Here is a 17,605-nt window from a genome sequence, read left to right on the forward strand (position 1 = left end):
AATGAACAAGTAGAATTAAGGTGCAGTCACATTACCAAAATTTCACGAGCAAATATCCAATGTCTATTCAGTCAACAGCAATGTATGAAGCACAGCTCATACAGACATCACTATCAAAACAAGCAGCTTTCTGTTGGTCAATGCCGCAAATTTCAAGTTACTATTGAAATGACTGGAATTCGTCCGCAGAACAATGATAAATGTGACTGCACCTTTAGTTATATGAATGTTTATGAGCTTTACAAAGACCTTGACTAACTTGAACTCAAACCTAAAACTCATTATTACTTTTTGTGTTGGCTTTCCAGACATTCCGTACTATGACTGTTTAGGAGGTAAGAATACTAGATAAGAAATGTGTTGAACAGTGTCGTTGATCTCAAAAATGCATGAAAACGTGCATGACATTTTCTTGCATGCAATCTGGGACTCAGAACAGCCTGAAAGTTTATTAGTAACTCTTTGCTGTGGTTTAAGAATTCACATGAACTGTACTACAATTTGTTTGCCTGTGCCAAAAATGTGACATTTGTGCATGTAAAACCCAAAGAAAGAGACCTTTTTCTTAATTTACTTTGGTTAAAAGAGTGCTGTTAGCCAGTGAATAATGCTGCCCACATGCTTTCAGAAAATTCCTACTTCCCACTTCTGAAATCATAATTACGTGTTACTAATCATGGAGGACACTAGGTTCATTCTTGCCTATTTCTTGGAAAAAAATCGTATTAAAGCCAAAATGGAATGAAGATATTTTGTCAATATCCAGCATATTTTAAATAAAATGTAGTGCCCCATTCGCAGACAACCATACAAACATTACCTGTGCTGTACATTCACAGTCAGCTTGCTGAAGATTCTGGAATTTCAGTCAAATAAGTGCTGTTTTTGTAGTGTATTGATTACAATAGTAATCAAATGGTTATTTCTAAACGTAAATATACACTGATCAGGCACAACATTAAAAACACCTGTAGGTCTCAGATACCAAAACAGGTATCTGGCACCAAGACATTGGCAGCAAGTCCTGCAAGTTGTGAGGTTGGGCCTCCATGGATCAGATTTGTTGGTCCCGTACATCCCATAGATGCTCAATCGGATCGCGATCTGGGGAATTTGGAGGCCAAGGAAACACCTTGAACTATTTGTCATGTTATTTAAACCATTCCTGAACAATATTTTCAGTGTGGTGTAACTGGTCCTACTAGACCCGCTCTGAGCGGGATTCGAACCGGCGTCTCTGGCCTTTACACTCTAGGTTTACTCTCACAGCTCTTTACTATCTGGCCTCTGTTACACTCACCCCCCTAAACCTCACTCCCATCCGGGTCACGGCACCAAATGTAACCCCTCCAGTCCCACTCGCCCCGCTCTGAGCGGGACTCGAACTGGCGTCTCCAGCATGGTAGGCGGGTGTGCTAACAAGGATGCTAAAGACCACAGTCTCTAGTGAGGTTTCCCTGCACAGCTCTTCCTAGCTGGCTTCCGTTACAGTAGTAGAGTGTATTATCCTGCTGAAAGTGGCCAATGCCATCAAGGAACACCACTGTCATGAAGGGGTGGTCTGCACCAATCTTTAGGTAAGTGGTACATGTCAAAGTAACATCCACTTGAAGGTTTCACAGCAGAACGTTGTCCAGAGCATGCCTCTGCCGGCCTGCCTTCTTCCCATAATGCATCCTGCTGCCATCTCATCAATGTTACTCACTTCACCTGTCAGTGATTTTAATGTTGTGGCTGATCAGTGACTGTAACGGAAAGAGAAAGGAATGGAGATGTTGTGGGAAAACGAATAAAACTTAACATTCACTACAGCAATAGTTCTCTCCTCTGCTATGTTTAAAGTTTATGGCCCGCCAACTAGTAAATTAGGGTATCAAAATTATCTTGTATTTCTTAGCTGTACAGTATATTTGACTTAAGAGGTTATTCACGTCTAATTTCTTGCTAAAAAACTTGAATTTAAAGGTCCCGTTCTTCGTGATCCCATGTTTCAAACTTTAGTTAGTGTGTAATGTTGTTGTTAGAGTATAAATAATATCTGTAAAATTATAAAGCTCAAAGTACAATGGCAAGCGAGATATTTTATTTAACAGAAGTTGACTACATCGAACGGCCCATTTGGATTACATCCCTCTACTTCCTTTTTTAATGACGTCATTAAAACCGTTTTTTGACTAACCTCCGCCCACAGGAATGCTCCCTCAACTCTACCGAAATTCGTTTATGTACTTGCACACTTCTAATAACTTACTGTGTTTACTCAGCTCTTACGGTGATTTTCTGAAGTAAAACTGACGCTTCATCTTTTGTGTGATGTACAATAAACTTTATTAAACTCATCAGTATGTTTGATCATCATTCAGACAGCAGACTTGTAGGCTATTAATAAATAATGGATACATACAAGCAGATGACAAATTCGTTATAATAACCGTACTAAACTACTAAACTACACCTGTTTCATCTCTATACAGCACTCTGACTCTGTAGGCATTATTGTCCGACTCGAACTGAACACCGTTACTGAGAGTTTCTGATATTATCATCATTCCGTGAGATGAAATTGTCCTGAGAGACTGAGCGTGAGCTCATGAAGCTCCGCCCCCTGTGTCGTCCAGCAGCAGCTTATTTGCATTTAAAGGGCACACACTAAAACAGCGCGTTTTTCTGAGCCCCAAAAAATGACAATTTAAACATGCTGTAAAAAATGATCTGTTGGGTATTTTGAGCTGAAACTTCACATACACACTCTGGGGACATCAGAGACTTACTTTGCATTTTCAGGCCCCCAAAATGCCGTTGTCATGTAAACAAACGGCCAAAGCGCATGTGTCGTGTAAACAGCCCCTTAAGAAACGTTAGCAAAATAGCTCTAAGACAAGCTAACAGCTAACTACCTAAAAAAAAAAAAAAATGTTCACAGCACCTTTAAAGAATGACTGTTTTAAGCAGTTGCGCAGCCAACAAATTTAGCATTTCACACCAAATCTTTTTTGATTTTTGTTCTCCAGTGTACGACAGCCCCCAGAGCCATTTGCACCTGGCCTTGCTCACCTGCCTGTTCCTGCTGCTGTCTGCGCTGGGTGTAGCACTGTACTGCACGGACCGCCGAAGACCCCAGCGTGCCTGCGAGGAGCTGCAGACGGCACTGGCTGTGTACCTGCTTCAATTTAAACAAATTGTTTGGGCCTGCTGGATCTGGCTGACCATGCAATGACCATAACCGACCACAGAGGGCAGCAACGAGCAGAAAAAAAAAACACGAAAGGTCAGAATGGTTTTAAAGGACTGTGGAGGAAATAAAAGGGTCCTTGTTTTTTTATTGCTTTATTTTCACTGTTATATATTCAGACTGGTCACCAGTTAAAGTTTTTGAGGATGTTCAACATCCGCCTCTTTTATTTTGTAGTTGATTGAAGGCCACGCCATTAAGTGATGGTGTGCTTTTTTGCCCTTTATGGTGGCATATCCATTGCCACAACCTCATTATACTGAGTCCTATATAATCAGAAATCTGTAGCTATTTGTCCTTGTATAGCTTTTCTGGGCGATTATGTTTTAAAGCATCTGTTAGTCCTTTTCCAAATAATACTTGTGCAGCAATAGTAATTAAACCCTTTATCAATCAGAATTATACAGGACTGTCAAAACATAACACGAATTAATGAATTCCGTCTATAACACTTAGAGCCCGACTGATATATTGGTACTGTAGGTCAATATTATCATGCGAGATATACTGAGAACCTGTATTTGACTTTAATAAGCAATATTGCAAAGAACGACATGTAAAGGTGAGTAGGCCTACATGCATAATGCCATGTTTACCGTCACAAATAGTTATATTTTAACCCTTAAATGCATGAATGTTTCACCAATCTTTATTACCGGGTCTTTAGCAACCCGAAACTATATCTTACACGGATAGATCTCCAACTGCTGCAATCGTATAAAACTCTCCTGATAATTCCAAAATAATAAAATAAAGCCTATTTCATTACTTTTTGGAGCTTTAAGGGGTTTCAATTTGAGCAGATGCTTTTTACCATCATCACTGTTATCGTCAGAGCTCATTTCCCGAGTACATTCAGCATCTGTCTTTTTCACGAACATATTCTCAAAACTATCTTTTTCAACGTCTTCAAAATCAATATTTTGATTGCTGACAACTTCTTCCACCATCAAGTGAGACTAATATTTGATTGCGTTCAGTACTTGCTCTACAGTAAATCGCTGAGCCATATCAAGTTGCTGATGACACTTGTATATTCTTTTATGCCCGTGGTAATTACGAGTGAAACATCACAACATCATTGCGTATCAGACATTGTCCCCTTGAGGAATAAAAATGAATTGCACTTATTGAGTCATAAGAGATTTAATTATTGTTGCGCAGAAAAACAATTCTACACTATTACATACCTCGGGTCACTAGCGACCCTATAAACTTTTACAAAAAAATAATTAGAAAAGACATTTTTTATAATGTTTTTTCTTGTTATATTGTTTATAATTAATAGATTGAGGAACTCTAAGGTTGATGTCTACCTTTAAAGAAACGAATGAGGGGAAGGGTAGTGAATGATGTCCCGGGTCGATAAAAACCCGAGGTGCATTTAAGGGTTAATTCCGATGACACTTTTAGACACACGCATATCGCATGTGCTTAAAGAATGTTTAAATGCATGGCTGGATTAATTCCTGCTAGTGTTGTACTTTGCATTCTTAGCTTAAAATATTTACCTCACTATTTTGTCATAAGATACAAATATCAATATAAGGGCTCTCTGATTCAAAGGGTGAATATAGGAACCCGTTGCACTTAATTTCTTGTATTAGACGAATAAAGACAGGATTATATTGTAGATCTATTTATGCTCCAACCTATTCAAGAATGGATTTATTTTCATGTCAGCTTCAAAAACATCTTAATGTTTTGGTGTCATTTTATTTTAATTAAATATTAGATCAATGACAGTATCTAGTCATTTTTTGTGCAAATGCAATTAAAACATATTAAAATATTTAATATACATTACATATTGACTTGAATATACATTTTGTTATTGGTTAAGTTTGTACAATGTCATGTAGTGCAACTCCCCGAAACCTTAATGATATTTACTGAATGAATGCTTCATTGGAATTAAAAAAACTATATTTAAATGATTTTTTTAAGTAATGATTAAAATGTTGAACACTCATCTGAGGAAAATGTGTTGTTACTTTTTACGTGATGGTTACACCACATGACAATTTTAAAGTCAGTCAATCAATATAAACTTTTCTTGTAAATGTTATAAGTTATATTTCCAAACCATATGAAACCAACAGGAAAACAAAGAGTACATTTCTAGATTATTTTTTCAAACATGTTTACTTTTCTTTATCATGAACACTCTTATGCCATTGGATCAGACCCAAAATCAGTCGGGCTCTACAGAATGTGCACACTGTGTTCTCTATGAATCAATGTATCACAGCTTTTTAATGTCAGAAATGATTTCATTTATTTAATCCTTTTATTTTTAATGCACTTGCTGTACATAATGTGGTTGAATGTGTGTGGAATGCAAGACAATGCTATTTATTTTACTAATAATCAAATATGTTTAGAGTACAAATATGCGTTTTATGCATTATCAACATGTATTAACAGAATGACACTAATCATTGTTAAAGAATATATTATATATAATGTACATGTGAAAAGAGAAGAACTGGCACAATGACGACACCTAGCATTTATCTACCTTGCTAGTTGAAACGAAGGGTAAAGTTGTTAAGCACAAACGTTTCCATCTGCCACAAATTCTCCCCGAAAAGACTGTTCAGGATGAGTTGGCCATATTTTGTCTCATGCACTGCCAGATTTAACTGGCAAATGAAGGAATGCCATTTTAGAGAGTTGAATGCTTTATGACGCCCGCAACATTTGAGTTTATATTTTACATGAACCTGTACCAGCATCTTGGCCTAAGCCTATATGGTGCATTTATTTGTTTTACTCTGTTTTGTACAAGAATTTTCTTTTTCTGTCTTTTTTTTACTATTCCACTTAAGTTTCACACTGTTAGTCTTTTAATATTCCATTATAGCAGCAGCTGTTCAGTCTCTATTTTGTAGTTTTTGGGTGAGCATTTGAAAAAAAAAAAAAATCGAATTACAATAGTCTTTGGATTCTGGTGTCACAAATAAGTTGTCATACTTAATATTTTCTCCATTAGCAACCAATTTGGCATGTATTGCTATAGTAAATAAGGCGATATTAGGCAGAATGACAGCCTTAGTTACACACACACACACACACACTCACACACACACAACCATTCAAAAGTTTGGGGTCAGTAAGATTTTTAAATACTTTTTTCACAATGGGTGCAACAAATTGATCAAAAGTGACACTAAGGATGGTTTCCACAGATATATTAAGCAGCTTACTTATTACTTAATAATAAGTAATGTTACGTAAGCATCAAATCAGCATATTAGAATGATTTCTGAAGGATCATGTGACACTAAAGACTGGAATAATGGAATAATTCAGCTTTGCATCACAGGAATAAATTACATTCTAAAATATATTAAAATAAGAAAGTGAATTTAAATTGTAATATTATTTGTAATAATTATTCACAATATTACTGTTTTATGGTATTTCTGATCAAATGAATACATCTTTGGTGCATATGAGAACATTCAAAAACATTAAAAAAGCTTACCAAACCAAAATATTAAATTTTTTATCATATTGATTGAAAATATAATTGGATTAAATTCATCAGTGCACGTGACGAAGAGAAACAAGTTAAAGGTGTACAAATCATCTGTGACCTGCATCAAATCACTGTGAGTTACTTTGATAGAAGCGCCTGATATTGTCAGACACAGAACAAATATTATATGGGTGTCATTTACATTATGTATTATATGCTATTTATATGTGCATTGTGCACTGATTATTAAATGTATGCAACAGACAGTTAATTGGCACACTTGCTTAATGTACCCGTTTGAGGGGTATTCAGACGACAAAAGGGAAATCAACTAAATATGTTGTACTGTTGGGCCAGCCAATCACTGAAGCAATTAAATTGCCCCAGGTCCAGTACATGCTCCTTTTCTGTAATGTGTATTTCAATAGAGGTGCTTTTTGGCAGTATATTCACTGCTTTTCTTTTTCCTTTCTTTTGTTTCAAAAATGTAAATATTAAAAACCAAACAGAGCTTTAAATGGTCATTAGTTTAAAGACTGAATTTTATTTTCATGATCAGAAAAATCACTAATTGCTTTGTATTTTCATCATCATTGCTGTTTATACTGCTATCACTGCTTTTATTAAATAAAAGCCCTAAAACAAATATAGGCCTATAATGTCGAAGAGATGTGTTCACACTATGACACAATAAATAAAAATGATGCACAAAACACTGTCTGCATAATTTTTTGTGGGCCTGAGTGTGTTACAGAATTACAGCGAATCACGACTCATGCTCACACACCATTAACTAGCAAAACTAAAATATAATCCTATAAATCCTATAAATAAAAGGCATACAGCAAAATTTATTCCAGCATGCGCAATAATACTTCAAAACATAGTGAACTATATGGAGTGTTATGGCATAAACTTTGTAGATTCTAGGAAAGTAAGTGAACTGAATGAAGCAAATCATTAAATAGTCCCTCCAAATCTCACATATTTCATCAGAGTGATGTCATGTCCCGAAGACAGTCACTTCAATATCTTTATAGAGCCTTCCTCTTCACCTGTGTATTTTTATAGCATATATGTACATGCAAGCATGTTTTAAATCCCTTTACATAGGAAAGATACTATCACAGTCATATACATGATTATATATGTCTTACACATGGAGGCTGTACTGGAAGGGAATGATCTTTAAGTAAAGAAAACCTGAAATGGATCACACACACTTTAAATAGTGTTAAATCTAGTATTGCCTGAGCTACAATGTATGTACTAAATCCAACTCCTCAGCTAACGCTGATGGAATAGAGACTGACTGGAAGCTGTCGCTCATATCTAGAACTGATTTAAGGAAAGCATTTGGTTGTCAGTAAGACTTTGATTGTATGTCACACAGGATTTATAAGAACATTTATTTAAGCACACTTCCTTAAAGGGATAGTTCATCCAAATAAAAGAAAAGAAAATTGTCATAATTTGCTTACCCTCATGTCATTCTAAACCCATATCACTTTTGTTAATTTTGAAACACAAATGAAGAGATTTATGTCCCTCCATTGAAAAGTTAATAAAGACACCATACAAGTAATCCATATAATTGCTTTATATGATTAATTGATTTAATTTAGGCTTTTATTTACATAGAAATTGAACAGTGCACATACATAAATCGTGTGACGTGTGAGAACCAATGAGGTTTGCTTCTATTGATCATTTTTGATGTGCTATGTGCATTGATCAGAGTTTATAAAGTGATTATGTCTCTTTAAGAGACTTGGATTAATCTCTTAATTCATATGGATTACTTTTTATACTGTTGTCATTAACTTTCTGAAGCTTTCGCTGGAGAGACAGGTTTTCGCTGGATTTAACATCTTTTGGAAAGGCTTATGGATTTGGCACAACATGACGGCAAGTAAATGATGACAGATTTTTCATTTTTGAGTGAACTATCCTTTTACATTATTCATGCTCACTGTTAATTTTGTTCAGGGTCTTGTGTTTTAAGCTCAACATCAAAAAATGTTGTGGGTAAATGATCTGTGACCTCAGTCCAAACAATCGAGTGCACATGAATTTCTATTCTCAGTCATCGTCCAATGTCAAATAAAATGTTCTTCAGAAGCATTTGGCTCAATTAAGCTCAACTGAGGTCAATCAAAAGTTGAGATAGACCAACCAATGAGCCATATTTAGAAGCTTATGAATACATTTTACTTGACAGTACATTAATGGAAATGTTCTATAATAGTTGCGTTGCAAAACGTTGAGTTTATCATATCATGCCACTTTTCTCATCTACCACATCTGAGCACCGGCGTGATGAGCGTCCGAGTAGGAACTCTTTCTCGTGGATCAAGCTGTCGACCAGGTCCTCTTGACGGTAGTTATGGTAGACCTTCAGAAAGGCCATGACTGTGATGCCCAGCCAAGTCAGCCAGGCCGCCCACAACCCAAACTAGAGGAAAGCAGAGGAGGCCTGAGGGTTATATTCATGATAAAAATTGGTAATAAGCAGTGTGAAAAGCAAAATTTATCAAAACAAACTTTGCAAGTTGCCTTATCTGGAAGTCTACAACAGTTTGAAGGTTAATAGAGAAACTTTCAGGTCCATCATCCTAAAGTCAATGGGTTTTTTGAATGGGATTTTGGTTAAACACCTGAAATAAGGTCTGTGGTTAAAACACCCTCAAGGTATTTTCATGTTTTATTTTAAGACTTTAAAAAAGGGGTCTTTTTCCCAGCCATTGACGGAATTTTTCGCTTTCCGTGTTTTCACTGTTATACGGTAAGAATCATAAAATTTTGTTAGCCACAGAGCTTATTTTCTTCAATACTCCAAAAGCCAATGGAAAAATCCGACTGGATGTTTGTCAAGAGGAGCCAGAATGATGCAAAAAAATAATAATAATAAAAAAACACTGCCCTTCAATACCTCATCACTGTGGTTTGGTCTGTTTAAGGATAGGCCTTATAGTTAAAATATTTGAACAGTTTGATTTTTGAAAGAATGTCAGTGTTGTCAGTGTTCAATGTTTTATAGGAGGTTGCAAAAGTGTCTTAATTTGTTACTAGGTTGTTGTGAAAATGTTCTAGTGTTTGCAGATATCTGACTACGGGTTCGTTTACACGACAACGATGAACTAAAAACGAAAAAGTTTTTCCTTTGCATTATTCGCGTACAGACGACATTGTTGTCAAAACGATCCCGTTCACATGGATCCACGAAAACGATTAAAGACGCTGTATTATTCATTCCAGGCCAGTAGATGGCGATGTCACTTTGTAAAGAAACACTACGCACCTATAAACTGAACACGTAATACACATGCGCATGACGTCACCATTCCACAAATTCACGTCTTTGTAGTTTACATAGAGACGATAATGGTATCGTCTTCAAAAACTTGCACTTTGAAACCCGTTTACAAAAGTTTGCGTTTTCAGACAACCAAAACGCCATTGTCGTGTAAATGAACGGCCAAAAGTTTTACGTTTTTAGTACATACATTTGTTAAAAGTTTGTTTCACAAAAAAATAACATTCTGTCTTATTTACTCTCATTTCATTCTAAATTTGTATGACTTTATTTCTGTGGAACACAAAACAAGTATATTTTGAGAAATCAGTGTATCTCAAGTTCCACCTACAATGGAAATCAGTTTTCAAAATATCTTATTTTGTGCTCCGCAGAAGAACAAAAATCACACAAGTGAATAACTAATTGTGAGTAAGAGTGAGTAAAATGTGAGTAAATTTTTAGATGAACAATCCCCTTAAGACAACATAATGAACCCTGTTGATATACAGTAAAGCACTCATGTAGTCATTTTACATTTTAGTTTGTATTCTTAACTGACCAACCTGTGCTATGGCAAACTGGTCATAAAAAGCAGAGTTGTCCAATCCTAGTTCAAGATCAGTGTCCTGGAGATCCTCACAGCTAGAAATGAACCGTAGTCATTGTTAGAAAAGATTCACAGATTCTTGAAGAATCAACATTTATTGAGAGGATTCTGTTCATAAAAACTTGAAGAGCAAAGGCGCTTGTTATACAAACTCAGGGTTTATATTCAAATACTGTAGCAGTTTATGGACACTGAAACGTGACTGAACTTTAACAGTCACTGAAGTGAACTGAGGCAAAAAGCCCCTGGCTAATTTCAATGTCACTAAACCCTCCTCTGACAGAGAAAAAAGGCCCAAACAATTAATTGAGGCTCTTTCCACGCTATAAAGGCAGTCTGAAAACATAAATCTCACATTTTTTTAGTGTTTTTTTTATCTACATACAGTACATACAGGCTTGACTGAACATCATGCTTACCTGCTGGGCATACTGCCTCCTTCTGTGATGGCATCACACCATAGGTTGAAACCCACACTTACTATTGTGCTGGACAGGAATACAGCAAACACTACGAATGTGCTGATGAGCAGGTTTAGGAAGGCATTGAAGATTGAGCTATATAAATAGAAGAGAGATAGTTTACAAAAGTCATTGTTTACACACTCCTGCCATTCTAAACATGTACTATTTTTTCCTTCTGTAGAAGACAAAAGAGGATATTTTGCAGAATGTTGAGTTGCTCTTTTCCATAAAATGAAAGGACAGTGATTCACACTGTTTAACTCCAAAATGCACAAAAAAAGCTGCAAGCACCCACCCCATACAACTTCTATTCCAAGTGTCCTGAAGATATATATATATATATATATATATATATATATATATATATATATATATATATATATATATATATATATATATATATATTGGAAAGACTGAAATCTCAATTAAGCTTGCTTGTCCAATTAGCCATCCTAGACAGCAACATGAGTCGGCCCACAGTCTGGTCCACACATGGATTCCACACGGCCCGAATGTGGGCCAGATCTGGGCCGACACTGTGTTGCTGTCTGGGATGAGATGTGCAAGAACAAATGATGTTTGACACCATTGGCACAAAGCATCTTGATGTATATTTTGGCCTTTTCCTCACATAAAAGACCTGGGGTACATGGACAACTTCTATGGTACTTTTACCATAAATCCCCATATACTTGTACTTTTCCATTACATGGAAAAAAGCAGCTCTGACATTCTACCAAATGTCTCTTGTTGTGTTACATGTAGGAAACAAATATGGGTTTAGAATATGTTAATAGGTGGTTTACAAAAAAAAAAATCCATTGTTATTTTTTATGAAAAAAGTTGTTTATGAAAACCTCTGTAGACAGTTTTTTATGTAAAGGACTTGGGACGTTTTTGCTGGGAAAATCAAAAGGATGTGGCGTTTACACACATTTTTATAAGAAAAATATCCAAATATATATATCTTTATTAAAGTTATACGGCCGTACATTAGTCTAGTTCCGGCGGAAGAGTGACCTCTGACCCGACGCATGACGTATTGACGCAGAGGCTAGATCAAAACGAATCACCAGTCATGAATTAGAAGTCTTAAATGAGAATTTTTAAAGATAAATGTAAGAGGAGGTTGAGTTTGTTGCCCAGAACTATCTGTTTGAACCGCGAGAGGCGTCTACTCTAGTCAGGTCCGAATCTTCAAGATTGTGTAACCCTGTAGGCATTTTTGAGGAAAAGTTGTTATACCACATTTTTAGAAAGTTCAATGTCTCCTGAATAAGGATCCACCGTATAACATTGAAATAAGGGTCCCATTTTCTTGTAATTGTCATTGAAACAATAGGTGCATTATTCACAGCCAAAACACTACAGGTGGATAGGGTAAAAAATTTAAGTTATAGATATCACCATAAAACCTTTCCAGTTTTTCACTTACATAGAGACAGACATTTTTTGTATTACAAGTTTTCTGAAATGTCATGTTTACATATGCAAATGAGGCATACCAGTATATATATATATATATATATATATATATATATATATATATATATATAATTCGAGGGGCAGGCATACCAGTGCGCGGTTCTCCCTTTCGGGCTAGCCCTGTCTCTTCGCGTCTTCACAAAGGTTGTCGAGGCAGCCCTTGTTCCTCTCGACGACTGGCTGATCCTAGCTCACTCTCGAGACAAGGTTTGCGAACACAGGGACCTAGTGCTGCGGCACCTAGCTTGTCTGGGCCTTCGGGTCAACTGGGAGAAGAGCAAACTCTGCTCCGTGCAGAGGATCTCTTTTCTCGGTATGGAAATCGACTCGGTCGCCATGTGCGTGCAGCTTATGAGCGTGCGCGCGCAGTCACTGCTAATTTGCCTTCGTCAGTTCGAGGGCAAGAGTGCGGTTCCACTGAAACTATTTCAGAGGCTCCTGGGGCATATGGCATCCGCAGCCGCAGTAACGTCGCTCGGCTTGCTTCATATGAGACCGCTTCAGCTTTGGCTTCGCGATCAAGTCCCGAGGTGGGCATGGCAACACGGCACGCTCCGAGTCCCAGTGACTGCCTTCAGACCTTCACCCCGTGGACGAACCTCAGTTTTCTATGGGCTGGAGTGCCCATAGAACGAGTTTCCTGGCATGTTGTTGTATCAACAGATGCCTCCATAATGGGCTAGGGCGCCATGTGCAATGGACATGCTGCCGCAGGCTCCTGGACAAGACCCCAGCGCCTTTGGCATGTCAATTGCCTCGAGTTGCTGGCTGTACGTCTCACCCTGCACCGCTTCTGTGCGTTGCTCAGGGGTCAGCACGTATTAGTCCAATCAGACAATACCGCCACAGTAGCGTACATCAACCGACAAGGTGGTCTGCGCTCCCGCCGTATGTCGCAACTCGCCTGCCACCTCCTCATATTGAGTCAGAAGCATCTGAGGTCGCTTCCAGCCATTTATATCCCGGGAGACCTGAACCGTGCAGCTGATATGTCTCGGTTTCGGCCTCTCGCTGGAGAATGGGGACTCCATCCCCAGTCGGTTCATCTGATTTGGGATCAGTTCGGGGACGCACAGGTAGATCTGTTTGCCTCCCACGACTCTTGCCACTGTGACCTGTTTTATTCTCTGACCGAGGGCACGCTCGGCACGGATGCACTGGCGCACAGCTGGCCGCGGGGCCTCCGCAAGTATGAGTTTTCCCCCAGTGAGCCTTCTTACGTAGACTTTGCGCAAGATCAGGGAGGACGAGGAGCAGGTAATTTTGGTTGCCCCGTATTGGCTCAACCGCACCTGGTTCCAAGAACTAGTACTCTTCGCGACAGCACCTCCCTGGCCAATTCCTCTGAGAAAGAACCTGCTTTCTCAGGGACGGGGCACCCTATGGCACCCTCGTCCCGATCTTTGAAACCTCCATGTGTGGTTCCTGGACGGGACGAGGCAGGTTTGAGTACCCTACCACCAGCGGTGGTGGCTACCATCACTTCCGCTAGACTAGAGCATCGTCCACGAGACATGCCTATGCGTTGAAGTGGAACCTCTTTGTCAACTGGTGTTCTTCTAAACTTAAAGAACCCACGAAAGGCCCGATCAGTGTCGTGCTTTCCTTCTTGCAAGAAGGGTTGGAGCGAAGGTTGTCTCCCTCCACCCTGAAAGTGTATGGTGCCGCTATTGCCACACATCATGATGCAGTTGATGGTAAGTGCATTGGAAAGCACGACCTGATCATCAGTTTCCTGAGAGGAGCGAGGAGACTGAATCCTCCTCGCCCTCCTCTCGTTCCCTCTTGGGACCTCTCTGTGGTTTTAACTGCTCTGCAGAGTGCTCCCTTTGAGCCTTTGCAATCAGTGGAGCTTAAGTTCCTGTCAATGAAGACAGTGCTCCTGGTTGCATTGGCCTCCATCAAGAGGGTAGGGGACCTGCAGGCATTTTCGGGTGACGAAGCGTGCCTGGAATTTGGACCGGCTAACTCTTACGTGATCCTGAGACCCCGGCCTGGATATGTGCCCAAGGTTCCCACCACACCCTTTCGAGACCAGGTGGTGAACCTGCAAGCGCTGCCCTTGGAGGATGCAGACCCAGCCTTGGCACTGCTCTGTCCAGTACGCACCCTCCATGCTTACGTAGACAGGATGCATTGTTTCAGGACTTCAGACCAGCTCTTTGTCTGTCATGGTGGGAAGCTGAAGGGAAAGGCTCTCTCCAAGCAAAGGTTGTCTCACTGGATAGTGGACGCCATTGCTTTGGCTTATCAGCAGCAAGGTCGACCATGCCCCCTTGATGTGACAGCCTGCTCCACCCGGAGTGTGGCATCCTCTTGGGCTCTAGCGCATGGCGCCTCGCTAACAGACACATGTAGATCTGCAGGCTGGGCGACACCTAACACGGCCTCTGGGCGACCCCCACGTGTGTAGTCCACTGTAAGCCTCTCTGAGCATGTGTCTTTCCCTCGGCAAGCTACCTTGCCACCCCTGGGTTTGAAATATTCCACCTGCAGCTGGACACCCCAGTGATTCTCAATATGCAGCCCCCTGGGGTCATGTGTATTCCAAGTCCCCCCCCTTCGGGCTGGGCATAATTGCATATTTCCACTGATATATGCTTCCTAGTGTTCCTTGGCATAATTCCAGCAGCCATTAAAAACTATCCCTTTCATGTTAATGTTGTTTTTTCATTGTTTACATGTTTAAATATTCTGAGAATGCATAGTTTTAGTTCTAATGTTTAATGTTTAAACTGTAATAAATGCATTAAAACTTTTTTTTTTGGCAGCCATTTTGTTTTTATTGTTTATGACAAAACAGTGATGTTTACAACTTGTTATACGGCAGAAATGGATTCAGCACCTAAAAATCATATAGAAACAACACTTGAAGTACTTTTCCTCAAAAATGCCTACTGCATCTTATCCAGGGCTATTTATCTATTTTGGGACCTGACTACTCTCACCTAAGCTAAAGCTACTCGGTACTCAACTCTCTCGTGAACGCGAGGACGGCCGTTACTGGAATCTAGCGATTAAAATTTATAAAGTTAGAATTATGGATGTTTTGGATGCATTTTCTTACAAAAACGCATCGCTTCACTTCAGAAGACCTTTATTAACGCCCGGAGCTGTGTGGATTACTTTTATAATGGATGGCTGCACTCTTTTGGGCTTCAAAAAAATGGTACCATTCACTCCCATTATAAAGCTTGGAAGAGCCAGGATATTTTTTTAATATAACTCCGATTGTGTTTGGCTGAAAGAAGAATCATTTTTGGGGTTAACTAACCCTTTAAGTATACTGCAATTTAGTTATATCCTACTATTAAACGAGTAGGATATTTAGCATGTCTATTAAAAGTAAACCACATGGCCTTTGATGCCAGGCTAGAGACTAAAATCAGACAGCAATAATTAATCAATATAATCTCAATCAGTATGCAAATTCATTCAATGGCTTTTTAACTTTTCTGTGACTAAATCATTCAAATGTTTTATCACTACCAGCTCAATTAGACTTTATTAGGCCATAAAACCGTATAATAAAACCATCCATAATCACAGATAGTATCAGTTTGTTATGATATTAAACAATTGTCCCATATAATAAAATATTAAACTAAAGTAATATGCTATATGACATCACAACTGCATCCATGCTTCCCAATCACCGCACTGGCACGGGTTTAATACTAACGTTAGCTTACACGCGAGTGACGCGAGACATCAAATTCACAAGTTAAACGATGAAATGAAGAATCACTCACTCATCGTGGCCTTTGCAGATGAAGAGCAGCAGCCTCCAGGCTTGCACGGAGGCCAGGATGAGGGACGCGATGGCGACAGCGGTGATGAAGCTGCAGGAGGACTGAGGTCCCCATTCCTCAATGATGAAGCGCTGCTTAGACACAGTGATGTTCTCATTCTGCCACATACCCCGGGTAAAAAGCAAACATTTTCCACGAAAATCCTCCGTGTTTTCCGACAGAGGTACTATCGCTATAAAGCCAAAGACGAAGGCTAAGAAATAAAGGATGCATTGCGCAAATATTAAATTATCCATTGGCATTTTGTCCGAGCTGTGTTGTCGGTGCGGCTCGAGCTCTCTCTCGCGCTGCTGCGGCTGCGCAGTCGGACTCTGCAGCACAGGCGAGCAGAGAGATACAGCTGAGGGCATTTTTGGAGATAAAAGAATCAGAACCCCACAACACTTATTAGTAGTAGTTTTTATGGAAGGCTAATCAATACAAAATCGGGTAACACGTTTAATACACTTATTACTGTACATTATTAAGTTAACAAATCATTAGGCCTACCTAAGCTAAGTCAGACAGTTGTAGGCTATTAGTGTGGGGCTTTTAATAGTAGTAGGCCTACTTATTGTTTCAAGAATAGGCAGCTTTACAGTAGTTTAAAAACAAAATTCGACTTATTTTTAAATAACACTGAAAGGTTAAGTCAAATGTCAGCCTTTTTGTGACTATTTATTATGGTAATCATCTAGACACAGACACTAAAATAAACATTAATTCAAATATTCATTAAATATATCATATTACATTGTTCAAAAATTGCACATAAAAATACAAAACCAGTTTACAAAGCATGACAGAGCAAAAATCAAGCTATATGAATCAAGCTTTTGACAAATATGACCTCCATTAACACAGTCTTCTGGCTTCCGGCTTCAAGAATACTACACAATAATAATTCAATGAAAGGTCCGTAAATAAAAAAAAATAGTTCATTTTAGAAATATGGTGGATGCATGAATCTTTGTGTTCCACACAAGGTAAAAAGAATAAATGCCGAATAGCTGTCAAAAATGAAAGGATGCACCAGGACCTGATTTTATCATATTAGTTCATTAATATTAATATTAATTAATTAAAACAGTGTTTACTCAACTCAATTACACAATTCTCCAGCTGTGATCCTTGGACAGCCTTTGGTAATCTATAAGTTTAAGTGCCTGAGCTTGACCAGAGTATATTTCTGAGTCTGCTGCTATAGAAATACTTCTTTAAATTTACAAACATATTTATTTATT

General features: G+C 38.7%; 2 protein-coding genes across 2 annotated transcripts in view; one reads left to right on the top strand and one right to left on the bottom strand.

Moving 5' to 3' along the window:
• cUnh14orf180 (chromosome Un C14orf180 homolog) overlaps nucleotides 1-5,195 on the top strand; it is a gene marked incomplete at its 5' end in the record, with an annotated part of 77,378 nt that extends 72,183 nt beyond the window's left edge. The window contains 2 exons of the mRNA XM_081394315.1: nucleotides 309-335; nucleotides 3,012-5,195. Of these exons, the coding sequence (XP_081250441.1) occupies nucleotides 309-335; nucleotides 3,012-3,217 (233 nt within the window). The 3' untranslated portion in view covers nucleotides 3,218-5,195. The remainder of the gene's footprint in view (nucleotides 1-308; nucleotides 336-3,011) is intronic.
• Nucleotides 5,196-7,242: 2,047 nt separating this feature from the next.
• tmem179ab (transmembrane protein 179a-B) lies at nucleotides 7,243-16,753 on the bottom strand. Its single transcript, XM_081348071.1, has 4 exons — nucleotides 16,323-16,753; nucleotides 11,041-11,178; nucleotides 10,578-10,656; nucleotides 7,243-9,171 (listed from the first exon to the last, which is right to left on the bottom strand). Exons 1-4 carry the CDS (start codon nucleotides 16,730-16,732, stop codon nucleotides 8,989-8,991), a joined length of 810 nt encoding a protein of 269 aa, XP_081204197.1. The 5' UTR covers nucleotides 16,733-16,753; the 3' UTR covers nucleotides 7,243-8,988.
• Between the last annotated feature and the right edge of the window lie 852 nt (nucleotides 16,754-17,605).

This window comes from Scardinius erythrophthalmus, assembly GCF_964197995.2.
Source record: "Scardinius erythrophthalmus genome assembly, chromosome: 19".
NCBI lineage: Eukaryota > Metazoa > Chordata > Actinopteri > Cypriniformes > Leuciscidae > Scardinius > Scardinius erythrophthalmus.

Coding starts and splice junctions, on each gene's coding strand:
- tmem179ab (XM_081348071.1), bottom strand. CDS start 16,732: ATGCCCTCAGCTGTATCTCTCTGCTCGCCTGTGCTGCAGAGTCCGACT. Junction 11,179..16,322: donor ATCTGCAAAGGCCACGATGA/GTGAGTGATTCT, acceptor CTATTTATATAG/CTCAATCTTCAATGCCTTCC. Junction 9,172..10,577: donor ACCAGTTTGCCATAGCACAG/GTTGGTCAGTTA, acceptor GCTTTCCTCTAG/TTTGGGTTGTGGGCGGCCTG.